General features: G+C 42.3%; 1 protein-coding gene across 2 annotated transcripts in view; it reads left to right on the top strand.

Annotated features, from left to right (window-relative positions):
• The window catches only part of rpp40 (ribonuclease P/MRP 40 subunit), a 40,744-nt gene that overhangs the window by 18,214 nt on the left and 5,530 nt on the right, over positions 1 to 17,000 (top strand). Inside the window, exon 8 of one of the 2 annotated variants that reach the window (XR_010020802.1) lies at positions 10,121 to 10,622. Coding sequence is in view for 1 of the 2 variants with exons in the window: in XM_063070029.1 (XP_062926099.1) it covers positions 10,121 to 10,319 (199 nt within the window). In the remaining variant the exon portion in view is untranslated. Of the gene's footprint in view, positions 1 to 10,120; positions 12,044 to 17,000 lie in introns of those variants that run through there. The other variant, XM_063070029.1, reaches the window with a different exon arrangement.

The raw sequence follows: 17,000 nt of genomic DNA, 5'->3' as shown, positions 1-17,000 counted from the left end.
TTTCCAACTCCAAGATCAATCTAACCCCTGCATTTTCCTATCACCCATATACCTCTAGAGTCTCTTATATGTCCCTAATGTATCTGTCATCGATGAAAATAAAATAACTGGGCCTAGAACACACAGACTCTTACAAATCAAACATATCTTTATTTAACTTTACACAAGGAGAGCAACCTGGCCCCTGACACTCTGAAGCCAGGACAGAAAACTCCTATTTATATACAGAATTGGCTTATCAGTACAGACATTGACCTAGTAAATGTATGTATTTGAATTCCTTACTTTTTGTGAATCACCATTCACAATGCAGGTGTTAGTAGAAACTACAAGCTGACAACCAGTAACTCCTCGAGGTTAGTAAAGCAATTGTCCCTTAATTGTTGGGTCTGTTTCACGTTTTCCTGTTATTCCTATCTCAGCTGTCTCTGGCACACCCTATTGTGTAAAGGGAAAAGGGAAACTAGGTTGATTACATGCTGCCACAGTCATTCTCACCTGCCTGCCTGCCTGCAGTGAGCAAATTTGGCTCCAGTGGTCTGGCTTCAAATGACTGCTTTGTCTGGTTTAACTGCACACTGCTGTAGTCTTTAACCCTTGTCTTACCACAACTTCCACACTCCCTTCTCTTTGTCCTGTAGAAGACCACAGAATCTCAATAGTGCAATCTCTGAAACTCTGTGATAGTTGGTCATTGATATCAGAGACGTACGTGTAACATTCCAGGCTAATAATGGCATGAGTACCACCTCTCTTGGACAACAAAATGTCTAGTACTAGTCAATTTTGAAGGCCACAGTGTGGATTGCCAGTATTTCAGCATTGATGGCCTGGCTTGTATAAGATAGTGCCAAGGTTACATCATTGGCCAACTTCTCCAGCAGTACCTAGGCCACCATGTTAATACTTCCATGAGCCAGTCTGACAGGTTCCCAGAACAGGAACACTACAATCCACAAACACTCTGTCTCCATAGTTCTTCGATGACAGCTCCACATAGTAAGATGGGGGGTGGGGGGGGGTGCGGGGTAGGGAGAGGGAGAGAGAACGAGAGAACATAGGTGGTACATCTGTGGTACTACATAGGCCAGATAACAACAATGCCTCCATGGCTTTGATTCAGGCCAAAGATCCCACTTTAGAAGGGGCATCCCTAGCAGTCTGGGATAGGCCTGTTGGCCATATACCCAATAAATACCGTTAAAGGGATTCAGAAGGTCACCAGTAGTGTAGACATTGCACATGCCAAGTCCAGTCCTGCCCCTTTACCCCTATCCCCATAAAGCTGCTTTGGAGTGGGGGGGGGGTCGGGGGTGTTGTGCAATCATTGTAAATAAAACAGTTGCAAAAAGAGTCCTTCCTTTGGGCAATGTAGTCTCGCGTTCTAGCAACACACAAAAGTTGCTGGTGAATGCAGCAGGCCAGGCAGCATCTATAGGAAGAGGTACAGTCGACGTTTTGGGCCGAGACCCTTCATCAGGACTAACTGAAAGAAGAGCTAGTAAGAGATTTTGAGAGGGGGAGGGGGTGATTCAAAATGATAGGAGAAGACAGGAGGGGGAGGGATGGAGACAAGAGCTGGACAGGTGATTGGCAAAAGGGATATGAGAGGATCATGGGACGGGAGGCCCAGGGAGAAAGAAAGGGGGAGGGGGGAAGCCCAGAGGATGGGCAAGGAGTATAGTGAGAGGGACAGAGGAAGAAAAAGGAGAGCGAGAAAAAGAATATATATAATAATAAATAAATAACGGATGGGGTACGAAGGGCAGGTGGGGCATTAATGGAAGTTAGAGAAGTCAATGTTCATGCCATCAGGTTGGAGGCTACCCAGACAGAATATAAGGTGTTGTTCCTCCAACCTGAGTGTGACTTCATCTTTACAGTAGAGGAGGCCGTGGATAGACATATCAGAATGGGAATGGGATGTGGAATTAAAATGTGTGGCCACTGGGAGATCCTGCTTTCTCTGGCGGACAGAGCGTAGGTGTTCAGCAAAGCGATCTCCCAGTCTGTGTTGGGTCTCCCCAGTATATAGAAGGCCGCATTGGGAGCACCGGTTTTGTTATCAAAGTAAAACAGAATCAAACTCACTACAGTTCAGTGGTATCGGCTGTATTGAGCCACCTTTTGAACGTGTGGAAACTCTGGAGCACACCCAGCACCCTGACTGCTTTGGATGTGATGTATATTCTTAACTAAGGCAAAGACAAGTGTTAGAATTACTAATGTTAGGAGATACTTCTGTGTTTAGACAGGAAATAGATGTCCAGATTACACAAAACTTACAATGCATAGCGATTACGGAAGCAAAAAACAAAGATGAAGCATCCAATCCATCAGTCCTTGTCACCAGCATACTTCTGACCTAAAATTCATTCCCATTTTAAACAATTCACTATTGGTGTCAATTTCCACACTTTACTTTTTAATTACAATTGATTCAATTGCCCCAATCTAGATAATTTCCTCCATAAATCCCTGCCTTTCTCTTTGTTTCCTTTTATGAAACTTCTTCACCTGTCTCTTTGATCATCTTTTTGGTTATGTGTCCTGATGTTTCTATGGATCAATGTTAAATTTTAAATTTGTAACACAGTATATGGTAGAGAGCTATTTTAACAACACTATCCAACAAATTTACATTTTTTTTCTATTCATCATACATCAACATCATCAGGTGCCAGTTTGAGCTTTGACTGCCATGGCCCACACTCTCCTGTTTCGGGCCAAGCGGATCAATTCATTGGTATTCACTTCTAGTTCTTTGGCTGCTGTCTCCATCATCATTTGTCTGTGCCTTCCTCTTGCTTTCTTCCCTTCAATCTTCCCCACAATTACCATGCATTCTAACTCCTCTTTCCTAATTACATGTCCACTGAAGTCACGTTGCCTTTTCATGATCTCATACATTATTTCTCTTTTTGTGTTTGCTCTGGTCATGACATTAGATATTCGTTTCGTCCATGATTTTCTTTGCATCCTCCTCAAAAACTACATCTCCGCTGCTACAATTCGTTTCCTCATGTTACTAGATATTGTCCAACATTCTGAGCCACATAACATAACTGGATAACCGTAACATTTCAGTACTCTGAGGTGGATTGTCATGCCTAGTTTAGTATTGGTCAGTATACTCTTCATTCTCTTAAAGGTGTCTTTTGCCATCCCTATTCTTCTTTTGATGTCCAAGTCGCACCTGCCACCTCCCAGCTTCCTAAGTAGCAAAAGTTCTGTACTTGTTTTATGTCTTCCCTGTTTATTCTCAGCTTGCAGACAGAATTCTCCTTCTTTTTGGATATCACCATACATTCTGTCTTTTTGCAATTGATAGACCCATTTTTTCACTTTCTTCAACAACTATATTAATTAAGTTTTGTAGTTCTTCCTCCATACTTAGTGTCATCTGCATATCTGAAATTATTAATGTTTTCACCGCCAACTTTGATTCCCAAGATGTCTTATTTTTTGTAATGTTGTTTCACTCTACACATTAAATAAATCAGGGGAGAAAACACATCCTTGTCTAACACCTCTCTTGATATTCGTAAACTGACTCACTTCTCCATCTATTCTTACGGCGGCAGTTTGTTCCCAGTTCAGATTTCTGGTTAGGCGGAGGTCTTTCGAACCTAGATCTAGAGTTTTCTGTAATATTTCAAATAACATACATATCTCCCCAAGATTTTATTACAATATTTACAATGTAAAAACATTGTACAATATTTCTGTTAATGTACTTTATAAATCTGTAATTTATTATAACAGTTCAGATTCATGCTGGTCAGTTTTATTTTAATAGCATAATGTAATAAGATGATATAGCTATAGTTCTCCGAAGTGAATTGAAATAAACTGAGGATAGATCAATTCAGAAATTAATTTGTAGGAATGGGCTGTTGCTGGCAAGATCAGTGCTTATTTTTTTCTTGTCTGTTGTGGAGATGAATTAATAGATAACCACATTGTTCTGGGTATGAAGCTAGTTGAAGGCCAATCCTGGTGAAAATCCAGATTATTTTCACTGAAGAAACATGTTTAGAAACATAGAAAACCTACAGCACAATAGAAACATAGAAACATAGAAAATAGGTGCAGGAGTAGGCCATTCGGCCCTTCGAGCCTGCACCGCCATTTATTATGATCATGGCTGATCATCCATCTCAGAACCCTGCACCAGCCTTCCCTCCATACCCTCTGATCCCCCTAGCCACAAGGGCCATATCTAACTCCCTCTTAAATATAGCCAATGAACTGGCCTCAACTGTTTCCTGTGGCAGAGAATTCCACAGATTCACCACTCTCTGTGTGAAGAAGTTTTTCCTAATCTCGGTCCTAAAAGGCTTCGCCTTTATCCTCAAACCATGACCCCTCGTTCTGGACTTCCCCAACATCGGGAACAATCTTCCTGCATCTAGCTTGTCCAATCCCTTTAGGATTTTATACGTTTCAATCAGATCCTCCCTCAATCTTCTAAATTCCAACGAGTACAAGCCTAGTTCATCCAGTCTTTCTTCATATGAAAGTCCTGCCATCCCAGGAATCAATCTGGTGAACCTTCTTTGTACTCTCTCTATGGCAAGGATGTCTTTCCTCAGATTAGGGGACCAAAACTGCACACAATACTCCAGATGTGGTCTCACCAAGGCCTTGTACAACTGCAGTAGTACCTCCCTGCTCCTGTACTCGAATCCTCTTGCTATAAATGCCAGCATACCATTCGTCTTTTTCACCGCCTGCTGTACCTGCATGCCCACTTTCAATGACTGGTGTATAATGACACCCAGGTCTCGTTGCACCTCCCCTTTTCCTAATTGGCCACCATTCAGATAATAATCTGTTTTCCTATTTTTGCCACCAAAGTGGATAACTTCACATTTATCCACATTAAATTGCATCTGCCATGAATTTGCCCACTCACCCAACCTATCCAAGTCACCCTGCATCCTCTTAGCATCCTCCTCACAGCTAACACTGCCGCCCAGCTTCGTGTCATCTGCAAACTTGGAGGTGCTGCATTTAATTCCCTCATCCAAGTCATTAATATATATTGTAAACAACTGGGGTCCCAGCACTGAGCCTTGCGGTACCCCACTAGTCACTGCCTGCCATTCTGAAAAGGTCCCGTTTATTCCCACTCTTTGCTTCCTGTCTGCCAACCAATTCTCTATCCACATCAATACCTTACCCCCAATACCGTGAGCTTTAAGTTTGCGCACTAATCTCCTGTGTGGGACCTTGTCAAAAGCCTTTTGAAAATCCAAATATACCACATCCACTGGTTCTCCCCTATCCACTCTACTAGTTACATCCTCAAAAAATTCTATGAGATTCATCAGACATGATTTTCCTTTCACAAATCCATGCTGACTTTGTCCGATGATTTCACCGCTTTCCAAATGTGCTGTTATCACATCTTTGATAACTGACTCCAGCAGTTTCCCCACCACTGACGTCAGGCTAACCGGTCTATAGTTCCCTGGTTTCTCTCTCCCTCCTTTTTTAAAAAGTGGGGTTACATTAGCCACCCTCCAATCCTCAGGAACTAGTCCAGAATCTAACGAGTTTTGAAAAATTATCACTAATGCATCCACTATTTCTTGGGCTACTTCCTTAAGCACTCTAGGATGCAAACCATCTGGCCCTGGGGATTTATCTGCCTTTAATCCCTTCAATTTACCTAACACCACTTCCCTACTAACATGTATTTCGCTCAGTTCCTCCATCTCACTGGACCCTCTGTCCCCTACTATTTCTGGAAGATTATTTATGTCCTCCTTAGTGAAGACAGAACCAAAGTAATTATTCAATTGGTCTGCCATGTCCTTGCTCCCCATAATCAATTCACCTGTTTCTGTCTGTAGGGGACCTACATTTGTCTTTACCAGTCTTTTCCTTTTTACATATCTATAAAAGCTTTTACAGTCAGTTTTTATGTTCCCTGCCAGTTTTCTCTCATAATCTTTTTTCCCCTTCCTAATTAAGCCCTTTGTCCTCCTCTGCTGAACTCTGAATTTCTCCCAGTCCTCAGGTGAGCCACTTTTTCTGGCTAATTTGTATGCTTCTTCTTTGGAATTGATACTATCCCTAATTTCTCTTGTCAGCCACGGGTGCACTACCTTCCTTGATTTATCCTTTTGCCAAACTGGGATGAACAATTGTTGTAGTTCATCCATGCAATCTTTAAATGCTTGCCATTGCATATCCACCGTCAATCCTTTAAGTGTCATTTGCCAGTCTATTTTAGCTAATTCACGTCTCATACCTTCAAAGTTACCTCTCTTTAAGTTGTGCCGAACATGTATGTCCCTACCTTAGAAATTACTAGGCTTACCTATAGCCCTCTTTTTTTCTAAGCTCCATGTACCTATCCAAAAATCTCTTAAAAGATCCTATTGTATCCGCCTCCATCACTGTTGCTGGCAACCCATTCCACGCACTCACCACTCTCTGAGTAAAAAAACTTACCCCTGCATCTCCCTGTATCTACTGCCCAGCACCGTAAACCTGTGTTTTTTTTATTGCAACTATTTCAGCCCTGGGAAAAAGCCTCTGACTATCCTCACAATCGATGCCTCTCATCATCTTGTACACCTCCATCAGGTCACCTCTCATCCTCCGTCGCTCCAAGGAGAAAAAGCTGAGTTCACTCAACCTATTTTCATAAGGCATGCTCCCCAATCCAGGCAGCATCCTTGTAAATCTCCTCTGCAACCTTTCTATGGTTTCCACGTACTTCCTGTAGTGAGGCGACCAGAATTGAGCACTGTACTCCAAGTGGGGTCTGACCAGGGTCCTGTATAGCTGCAACATTACCTCTCGGCTCCTAAATTCAATTCCACGATTGATGAAGGCCAATGCACCGTATGCCTTCTTAGCCACAGAGTCAACCTGCGCAGCAGCTTTGAGTGTCCTATGGACTCGGAACCCAAGGTTCCTCTCATCCTCCACACTGCCAATAGCCTTACTATTAATACTATATTCTGCCAGCATACTTTACCTACCAAAATGAACCACTCCACACTTATCTGGGTTGAACTCCATCTGCTACTTCTGAGCCCAATTTTGTATCCTATCAATGTCCCACTGTAGCCTCTGACAGCCCTGCACACTATCCACAACACCTCAACCTTTGTGTCATCAGCAAACTTAGTAACCCATCCCTCCACTTCCTCCAGGTCATTTATACAAATCACGAAGAGTAAGGGTCCCAGAACAGATCCCCGAGGCACTCCACTGGTGATCAACCTCTGTGCAGAATATGACCCATCTACAACCACTCTTTGCTTTCTAAGGGGAAGTCAGTTCTGGATCCACAAAGCAATGTTCCCATGTCTCCTTACTTTCTCAATAAACCTTGCATGGGTTACCTTATCAAATGCCTTGCTGAAATCCATATACACTACATCTACTGCTCTTCCTTCATCAATGTGTTTAGTCACATCCTCAAAAAATTCAAATCAGGCTCGTAAGGTGCGACCTGCCCTTGACAAAGCCATGCTGACTATTTCTAATTACCAATCACTGAGGTAAGACTCACTGGTCTATAATTTCCTGGGCTATCTTTACTCCCTTTCTTGAATAAAGGAACAACATCCACAACCCTCCAATCCACCAGAACCTCTCCCGTCCCCATTGATGATGCAAAGATCATCACCAGGGGCTCAGCAATCTCCTCCCTCGACTCCCACAGAGGCCTGGGGTACATCTTATCCGGTCCCGGCGACTTATCCAACTTGATGCTTTCCAAAAGCTCCAGCACATCCTCTTTCTTAATATCTACATGCTCAAGCTTTTCAGTCTGCTGTAAGTCATCATGACAATCACTAAGATCCTTTTCCATAGTGAATACTGAAGTAAAGTATTCATTAAGTACCTCTGCTATTTCTTCCGGTTCCATACACACTTTCCCACTGCCACACTTGATAGGTCCTATTCTCTTAAGTCTTATCCTGTTGCTCTTCACATACTTGTAGAATGCCTTGGGGTTTTCCTTAATCCTGCCCGCCAGGGCCTTCTCATGGCCCCTTCTGGCTCTCCTAATCTCCTCCTTAAACTCCTTCCTATTAGTCTTATAATCTTCTAGATCGCTAACATTACCTAGCTCTCTGAACCTTTTGTTAGCTTTTCTTTTCTTCTTGACTAGATCTATTACAGCCTTTATACACAATGGTTCCTGTACCCAACCATAACTTCCCTGTCTCATTGGAACGTACATATGCAGAACTCCACACAAACATCCCCTGAACTTTTGCCACATTTCTTCTGTACTTTACCCTGAGAACATCTTTCCAATTTAAGCTTCCAGTTTCCTGCCTGATAGCCTCATAATTCTCCTTACTCCAACTAAATGCTTTTCTAACTTATCTGTTCCTATCTCGCTCTGTTATTGTAAAGGAAATAGAATTATGATCACTATCTCCAAAATGCTCCCCCACTGAGAGATCTGACAGCTGACCAGGTTCATTTCCCAATACCAAATCAAGTACAGCCTCTCCTCTTGTAGGTTTATCTACATATTGTGTCAAGAAACCTTCCTGAACACACCTAACAAACTCCACCCCACCTAAACCCCTTGCTCTAGGGAGATGCCAATTGATATTTTGGAAATTAAAATCTCCCATCACGACAACTCTGTTATTATTACACCTTTCCAGGATCTGTTTCCCTATCTGCTCCTCGATATCCTTGTTACTATTGGGCGGCCTATAAAAAAACACCCAGTAAAGTTATTGACCCCTTCCTGTTCCTAACCTTCACCCACAGAGACTCCGTAAACAATCCCTCCATGGCGACACCTTTTCTGCAGCCGTGACCCTATCTCTGATTAACAGTGCCACGCCCCCACTTCTTTTGCCTCCTCCCTGTCCTTTCTGAAACATCTAAAACCCAGCAATTGAAGTAACCATTCCGGTCTTTATTCTTTGGAGCGTAGAAGGTTGAGGGGGGACTTGATAGAGGTGTTTAAAAATATGAGAGGGATAGATAGAGTTGATGTGGATAGGCTTTTTCCATTGAGAGTGGGGGAGATTCAAACAAGAGGACATGAGTTGAGAGTTAAAGGGCAAAAGTTTAGGGGTAACATGAGGGGGAACTTCTTCACTCGGAGAGTGGTAGCTGTGTGGAACGAGCTTCCAGCAGAAGTGGTTGAGGCAGGTTCGGTGTTGTAGTTTAAAGTAAAATTGGATAGATATATGGACAGGAAAGGAATGGAGGGTTATGGGCCGAGTGCAGGTCGGTGGGACTAGGTGAGAGTAAGAGTTCGGTATGGACCAGAAGGGCCAAGGTGGCCTGTTTCCGTGCTGTAATTGTTATATGGTTATATGGTCCCTGAGCCATCCAAGTCTCTGTAATGGCCACCACATCATATCTCCAAGTACTGATCCACACTCTAAGCTTATCTGCTGTGTTCACAACACTCCTTGCGTTAAAATAGACGCATCTCAAACCTTCGGTCTGAGCGCATCCCTTCTCTATCACCTGCCTATCCTCCTTCTCACACTGTCTACAAGCTTTCTCTATCTGTGAGCCAACCTCCTCTTCCCCAGTCTCTTCAGTTCTGTTCCCACCCCCCAACAATTCTAGTTTAAACTCTCCCCAGTAGCCTTAGCAAATCTCCCCGCCAGGATATTGGTTCCCCTGGGATTCAAGTGCAACCTGTCCTTTTTGTACAGGTCACACCTGCCCCAAAAGAGGTCCCAATGATCCAGAAATCTGAAAACAATCCCTCAGCCACACATTTATCCTCCACCTCATTCTATTCCTATTCTCACTGTCGTGTGGCACAGGCAGTAATCCCGAGATTACTACCTTTGCGGTCCCTGCTTCTCAACTTCCTTCCTAACTCCCTGTACTCTTTTTCAGGACCTCTTGCAAAAAAAATGTTTATTTTTGCAAGAGTGAAGCAGCTTCTTAGTCACCATTACTGGGGATTTATTCCAGATTTAATTAACTTAATTTAAATCACTTATCTTTTGTGCCTCATCTTTTATTCAGATTCCCTACCATTAAATTTATGGAATCTAAGGTTAACTGTGTTCTTTCAAGCCTGTGTATGTTGAAATTGTCGTTCTTTTTGCCTCAGCTGTATCATTGCCGTAATCTGTCTTCCCTTCTTCCTCAGGTTGTACTTTGAGGAACCGAAGCTGGCCCCGTGGGTCAGTATGACAGTTCATGGCTTTGCAGACAGCCCAGTATCCTGGGCACAGAGTGAACATGGCTACCATAAAGGAGGAGAGAACTTCTACAGTTTTGTTCTGTTCAGGAACCAGGATTACTGGTTGCACATGGCTGTGGGGACTCATAGTAACTGTCCACCATAGCATCTACCCCTGAGCCACAGTTTGACCTTTGAAGAGGAGTTACAGGATTTGATTTATTAATAAATGCTTTATACAAGGGAAACTAAAATATATTCAACTCAAAAATTAAGGTGTACAAAATGCTTACACTACTATTCTAAAATATTTAATGTTTTCTCTGTTTTTTAAATGGTCTTCATCATAAGGTTTCATAAGAGAGCTTGTTTATGAATAGGCTTTCAATCTTTCATTTCAGGGAAGCATTTTCAGTTTGTATTGGGATTTGCCAAAATTATGGGTATGAAGAAAAATTCAGTTAATAAGGTAAGATCAGTCTCAATAGGCATGACTAATAAAGTGTGTATTGGTTTGTACACTGAATCTGCAGCTTGCATGGTGAAGCTGTTCTGTGTCTTGAAATCTACTTATTCATGAAGTTGCTTTATACGAAGGTGCTTAATGTGGAAGGAAACCTACAGTGCAATTGACAAGTGATTGATTAACTTTCAAAGTTTCTTTTGTTTTCCCAAGACTACTAGGTGCCTGGTCAGAATGAGGACACTGGAAGTCATCTTGGAATAACAAAGGCTAAGAGGGGATTTGATGAAGGTGTGCAGGATCATATTAGGAGCAAGTTTGGCTAATGGGTACCTGGAGATGTGAGGATGGAGTTAATTTCAAAACTTAGTGCAATGTTAGTGAAACAAAAATCAGTTCCTTCAAAGGGAATAGAATAGGCACTTAAAGGAAATATTTTCAGATCCATGAGAAAAGAGCATTTTCAGGATTAGAGGCATGAATTCAGTAGTAGCCTTCTGTACTGTAAGTATTTATGATTCTAGGTATAGTGCAAGACAATTCGATAGAAGAATATCAATTTTTTTAAAGTTTTGCAAATTACAGACCTGGAATTGAGTTAGTTGGCACCGTGTACCAAATGGGCTTCAATGCTGTTCACCAATGAAACAGTTTATTACAAAAATCTAATGTCGTACAGTCACTAAAACATCAACAGTAGAAAAATTTGCAGGTGCTGGAATTCCAAGCAACACACCTGGGATTGGGAAAAGATAATCAATTCTTTTTTGACCGGCTCAACTACAGAATGCTTTTGGAGAAAGCTGGGGATAGAAATTTAACTATTTTTTTTGTTTAAATGCATACAGTTCAACCAAAGACAGTAAAATCTACAGAATTCCTGCTTAAAATTTCAGTTAATCATCTTTTGTGCCCATCCAGAGATTTTGGAGAGAACTCAACGTAATCATCAAGAATTCAAGTATAGATTTTAAAAACTGGGTTATTCGCTAGTAGATAATAATTCTAATGTAGGTCGTATCAGAAATTTTTCCGGGTAGCGAACAACTTCCTCCCACGCCGTTCTGACGTGGTTAGAATTCATGTACGAGGCAACTTACAGCAGTGGTTTGCCATTGCCTTCTGCCGGGTGAGTTTTTTTCCAAAGAGATCACCAGCTGTTAGCCCTGCACAGATGGAAAGTGTGCCGGGGGCGGGGGGGGCCAACTGGGTTTGAACTTACCTCCGTCCCACAGTCCAGCACTGATGCCACTATGCCACCAACTGGCTACTAGTAGATGATAAATAGATATAAAATACATACTATATGATAAGCCAATTTTTATCTTCATTCATGAAACTGTACCAAGCAATCACTTTTAACTGTATCTGAAAATTAAAGCAGCATTTTCCACATTTTGAAGCACAGCCTGTTTGCTGTAGTCAGTGGCAAACAGCTTCAGTGGAGATTCAAGGGGGCAATGAGGAGAGGTGAAGGACATGAAATGACAAAATTTAGAAATGAGATTCTGCAGATGCTGGAAATCAAAGCAATTTAACGCTGGAGAGGAGTAAGCAGTTGCTCTTTGGTGCCGAAGCCTTTCATCAGGTTTGAAGAAGGTCTCAGCAGTTTCCCTCTCCATGGGCACAATTTACAATCTACTTTGCACCTAGTTTACCATTCAAGCCCAATATATAAATGCAATGCCCTAATCACGTGCACAGGTTTTCACATTGAGCACATACCTTTTGAACCATGCAGGAAATTGTCGAACCCTTTACTGAAGTCCAAATATTTCACAAGATTTCACTACTACTTTGCCCTCATCAATACTTTATCTTCAAAACATTGATCAGATTAGAACTGCCATTAGGAAAACCATGTGGCCATCTTTAATTAGTCCCTGCTTTTTCAAATTATTATTAATCCTGTCCTTTCCAATATCTTCCTTACCATTGATGTTAGGCTCACAAGTCTATGGTTACCTGCTGCCTTTCTTAAAAAGGGGGACCCTGTTTGTTGTCCAGTCACCTGGCACTTCATTTGTGTCCAGCAAAGATTTAAAATTCCCAGCAATCATTGATAATGCAAAGTGTCAACAATGGAAACTAACAGATATAAACTGTCTCTTGGTAACAAATAAGTTCAGTTTTTATAGACAATTTTGACTTAAGTTGGAAAACACAAAAATCAGTTGATATGTGTAACCATATCCCCACAGTATTGCATCCCCATAGATTGCATCAAAAGTTGATAAGACTGATATTATTGAAAGTGAAGCTGTTGCTAAGCAAACATCACATGTTGTCACTACTTCCCAAGGAGGAGCAAGTGAAACAAAATGAACGTTTTTTAAACATTGGATGCCTTAGTAGTGCATTTACAGGGGATAGTAAACAATGGTTGAACTTAATATTTGATATTTAAGGTTATGTTATTGAAACAAGTGAAAATGTTTCTCAAATTCCAAGACATGATTTAACTAAGCATATACCAGAGGACCCTCCGGATGTCATAAATCCAAGCCACAGTGTGTCCAATGTCCTGCTCCACGTTCTGTTGCAGGCACAGCATCTTTTGTGTCTAATAAGTCCTCTGTGCATATTAAAACAGGCTGATTTAGCTGCATTAATCGCATGTTAGTGATTATTGAAGGACAAACATGCTGGAAGATCAAGAGGAGCAGATGGAAGAGCAGCTACGGAAAAGGAAGGAACAGGTTAAGTTGCAGGAAGAAATTGCTGTATGGATGTCCAAAGTTAATATGCAAAGGGTTTCAAGAGAGGCGAGTACTGAAAGTGTTCTAGCAGGACAGTCCAATGGTATGAGTTCCTACAGTATATTGATAGGGGTCACAGAGAAAACCCACACATTCAATGTCAATGTTGATTCATACATTCCTTAAGTGTCTGTGAAACGTGAGTTAGACCCTCAAGAGGTAGTTCAGGGCTTAGCTGGCTCTAAGGAGACTCTGAACCTATGGTACGTCATATCCAGCAGCTCAAAGTGTTCGTGTGACTGCCAGCATGGAAATGCAATTGTTTTAGATTATAGAAATCTGAGTAGTACTACTGATAATATAAGGAAGCAAAATGAAATAACAACCTTAATTGTATAACAGCAACGCATCTTATCTTTTCCTAAAAGAAAGATTCAAATCTTTGAAGGCAATCTATCGCAGTATTGTGCATCCACAAGGGCTTTCGTTAGTATAATGGTTCGTATCCCCGCCTGTCACAGGAAACCGGGGTTCAATTCACCGACAGGAGCCAAAAATATAGTGGTTACTTGAAAACAAACCAAAATCGCTCAGAGACTGAGCACTGGGTTTGACACTGTATGATATGCTTTCCACCATAACCAAATTTTGAAGGTTCAAAGAGTCCGTTCAATCTTTATGAAGAAACCAGCAAAGACGAACAATCTCATAGTGATTTGGAGAAAGAGGTCTGAGAATCGGAGCGGGAGCGCGGCGGAAGCCATATTGAATTTTTCATTTTTTACTTTGGAGTTCAGAGAGGCGGGACTGCGCAGGCGTGTGATGTCAGGCAGTGAAGCGCGGAAGATTTAAAAGGAACACAGCTTTATACAGCGGGTGGTGGAGAGAGCTGGGAGCAGAGTGAAGGCTTAAGGGCTTTGGCTCAACGGGCAAGGCGAGGAAGGTTTGGTATTCATATTTTGTTGTTTGAGGAAAGGGGGAAGTATGAGTGTGAGGGCAGCTTGTTCTCTGTGTGGGATGTGGGAGGTCCTGGAGTCTCCCAGCCTCCCGGACATCCACATCTGCGCCAGGTGCGCCGAGATGCAGTTCCTAAGGGACCGTATTAGGGAACCAGAGCTGCAGCTTGATGACCTTCGTCAGGTCAGGGAGAGTGAGGAGTTGGTAGAGAGGAGTTACAGGCAGGTGGTCACACCAGGGCCACGGGAGGCAGAAAAGTGGGTCACGGTTAGGAGGGGGAAGAGGAAGAGTCAGGTACTAGAGAGTACCCCAGTTGCTGTGCCTCTTGATAATAAGTACTCCTGTTTGAGTACTGTTGGGGGGGGCAGCTTACCTGGGGGAAGCAACAGTGGCCGTGCCTCTGGCACAGAGTCCGGCCCTGTAGCTCAGAAGGGTAGGGGAAGGAAGAGGAGAGCAGTTGTAACAGGAACTCGATAGTAAGGGGGTCAGATAGGCAATTCTGTGTACGCCGTCAGGAGACCCGGATGGTAGTTTGCCTCCCTGGTGCCAGGGTCCGGAATGTTTCTGATTGTGTCCAAGATATCCTGAAGTGGGTGGGAGAAGAACCAGAGGTCGTGGTACATATACATAGAATGACATAGGTAGGAAAAGGGAGGAGGTCCTGAAAGGAGAATATAGGGAGTTGAAAAGAAGGACTGCAAAGGTAGTAATCTCGGGATTACTGCTTATGCCATGTGACAGTGAGAGTAGGAATGCAATGAGATGGAGGATAAATGCATGGCTGAGGGATTGGAGCAGGGGGCAGAGATTAAAGTTTTTGGATCATTGGGACCTCTTTTGGCGCAGGTGTGACCTGTACAAAAAGGACGGGTTGCACTTGAATCCTAGGGGGACCAATATCCTGGTGGGGAGATTTGCGAAGGCTACTGAGGAGACTTTAAACTAGAATGGTTGGGGGGTGGGAATCAAATCGAAGAGACTAGGAGAGAGGAGGTTAGTTCACAAATAGAGAAAGCTAGTAGACAGTGTGAGGGAGGATAGGCAGGGGACGGAGATTGGGAGAACTCAGACCGAAGACGTAGGGGAGAAGGAAGAAAAAAGTTGTTTGCTCCATTAAGGATAAACAGAGTAAGAGGTGGAGAGTTTCTTAAATGCATCTATTTTAATGCTAGGAGCATTGTAAGAAAGGTGGATGAGCTTAGAGCATGGATTGATACCTGGAAATATGATGATGTAGCTATCAGTGAAACGTGTTTGCAGGAGGAATGTGATTGGCAACTAAATATTCCAGGATTTCGTTGCTTCAGGTGTGATAGAACAGGAGGGACAAGAGGGGGAGGTGTTGCTTTGCTTGTAAGAGAAAATATAACAGCGGTCCTCTGGCAGGATAGATTAGTGGACTCGTCTAGGGAGGCTATTTGGGTGGAATTGAGGAATGGGAAAGGTGTAGTAACGCTTAAATGGGTGTATTATAGACCACCTAATGGGGAGCGAGAATTTGGGGAGCAAATTTGTAAGGAGATAGCAGGTATTTGTAGTAAGCAGAAGGTTGTGATTGTGGGAGATTTTAATTTTCCACACATAGACTGGGAAGCCCATTCTGTAAAAGGGCTGGATGGTTTGGAGTTTGTCAAATGTGTGCAAGATAGTTTTTTTACAGCAATACATAGAGGTACCAACTAGCGAAGGGGCAGTGTTGGATCTCCTGTTAGGGAATGAGATAGGGCAGGTGATGGAGGTTTGTGTTGGGGAGAACTTCGGGTCCAGTGATCACAATACCATTAGTTTCAATATAATTATGGAGAAGGATAGGACTGGACCTAGGATTGAGATTTTTGATTGGAGAAAGGCTAACTTTGAGGAGATGCAAAAGGATTTAGAAAGAGTGGATTAGGACAATTTGTTTTATAGGAAGGATGTAATAGAGAAATGGAGGTCATTTAAAGATGAAATTTTGAGGGTACAGGATCTTCATGTTCCTGTTAGGTTGAAAGGAAAGGTTAAAAGTTTGAGAGAGCCGTGGTTTTCAAGGGATATTGGAAACTTGGTTCGGAAGAAGAGAGGGATCGACAATAAATATAGGCAGCTTGGAGTAAATGAGGTGCTCAAGGAATATAAAGAATGTAAAAAGAATCTTAAGAAAGAAATTAGAAAAGCTAAAAGAAGATATGAGGCTGCTTTGGCAAGTAAGGTGAAAATAAATCCAAAGGGCTTCTACAATTTTATTAATAGCAAAAGGAGAGTGAGGGATAAAATTGGTCCCTTAGAGAATCAGAGTGGATGGCTATGTGTGGAGCCAAAAGAGATGGGGGAGATTTTGAACAATTTCTTTTCCTCAGTATTCACTAAGGAAAAGGATATTGAATTGTGTAAGGTAAAGGAAACAAGAAGGGTAGTTATGGAAAGTATGATGATTAAAGAAGAGGAAGTACTGGTGCTTTTAAGGAATATAAAAGTGGATAAGTCTCCGGGTCCAGACAGGATATTCCCTAAGACCTTGAGGGAAGTTAGCGTGGAAATAGCAGGGGCTCTGACAGAAATATTTCAAATGTCAATAGAAACGGGGATGGTGCCGGAGGATTGGCGTATTGCTCATGTTGCTCCATTGTTTAAAAAGGGTTCTAAGAGTAAACCTAGCAATTATCAGCCTGTGAGTTTGACATTGGTGGTGGGTAAATTGATGGAAAGTATTCTTAGAGAAGGTATATATAATTATCTGGATAGACAG

This window comes from Mobula hypostoma, chromosome 17 (genome assembly GCF_963921235.1).
Source record: "Mobula hypostoma chromosome 17, sMobHyp1.1, whole genome shotgun sequence".
NCBI lineage: Eukaryota > Metazoa > Chordata > Chondrichthyes > Myliobatiformes > Myliobatidae > Mobula > Mobula hypostoma.
Note: the sequence above shows the minus strand (reverse complement) of the source record. Positions and strands in the feature narration are given on the sequence as shown.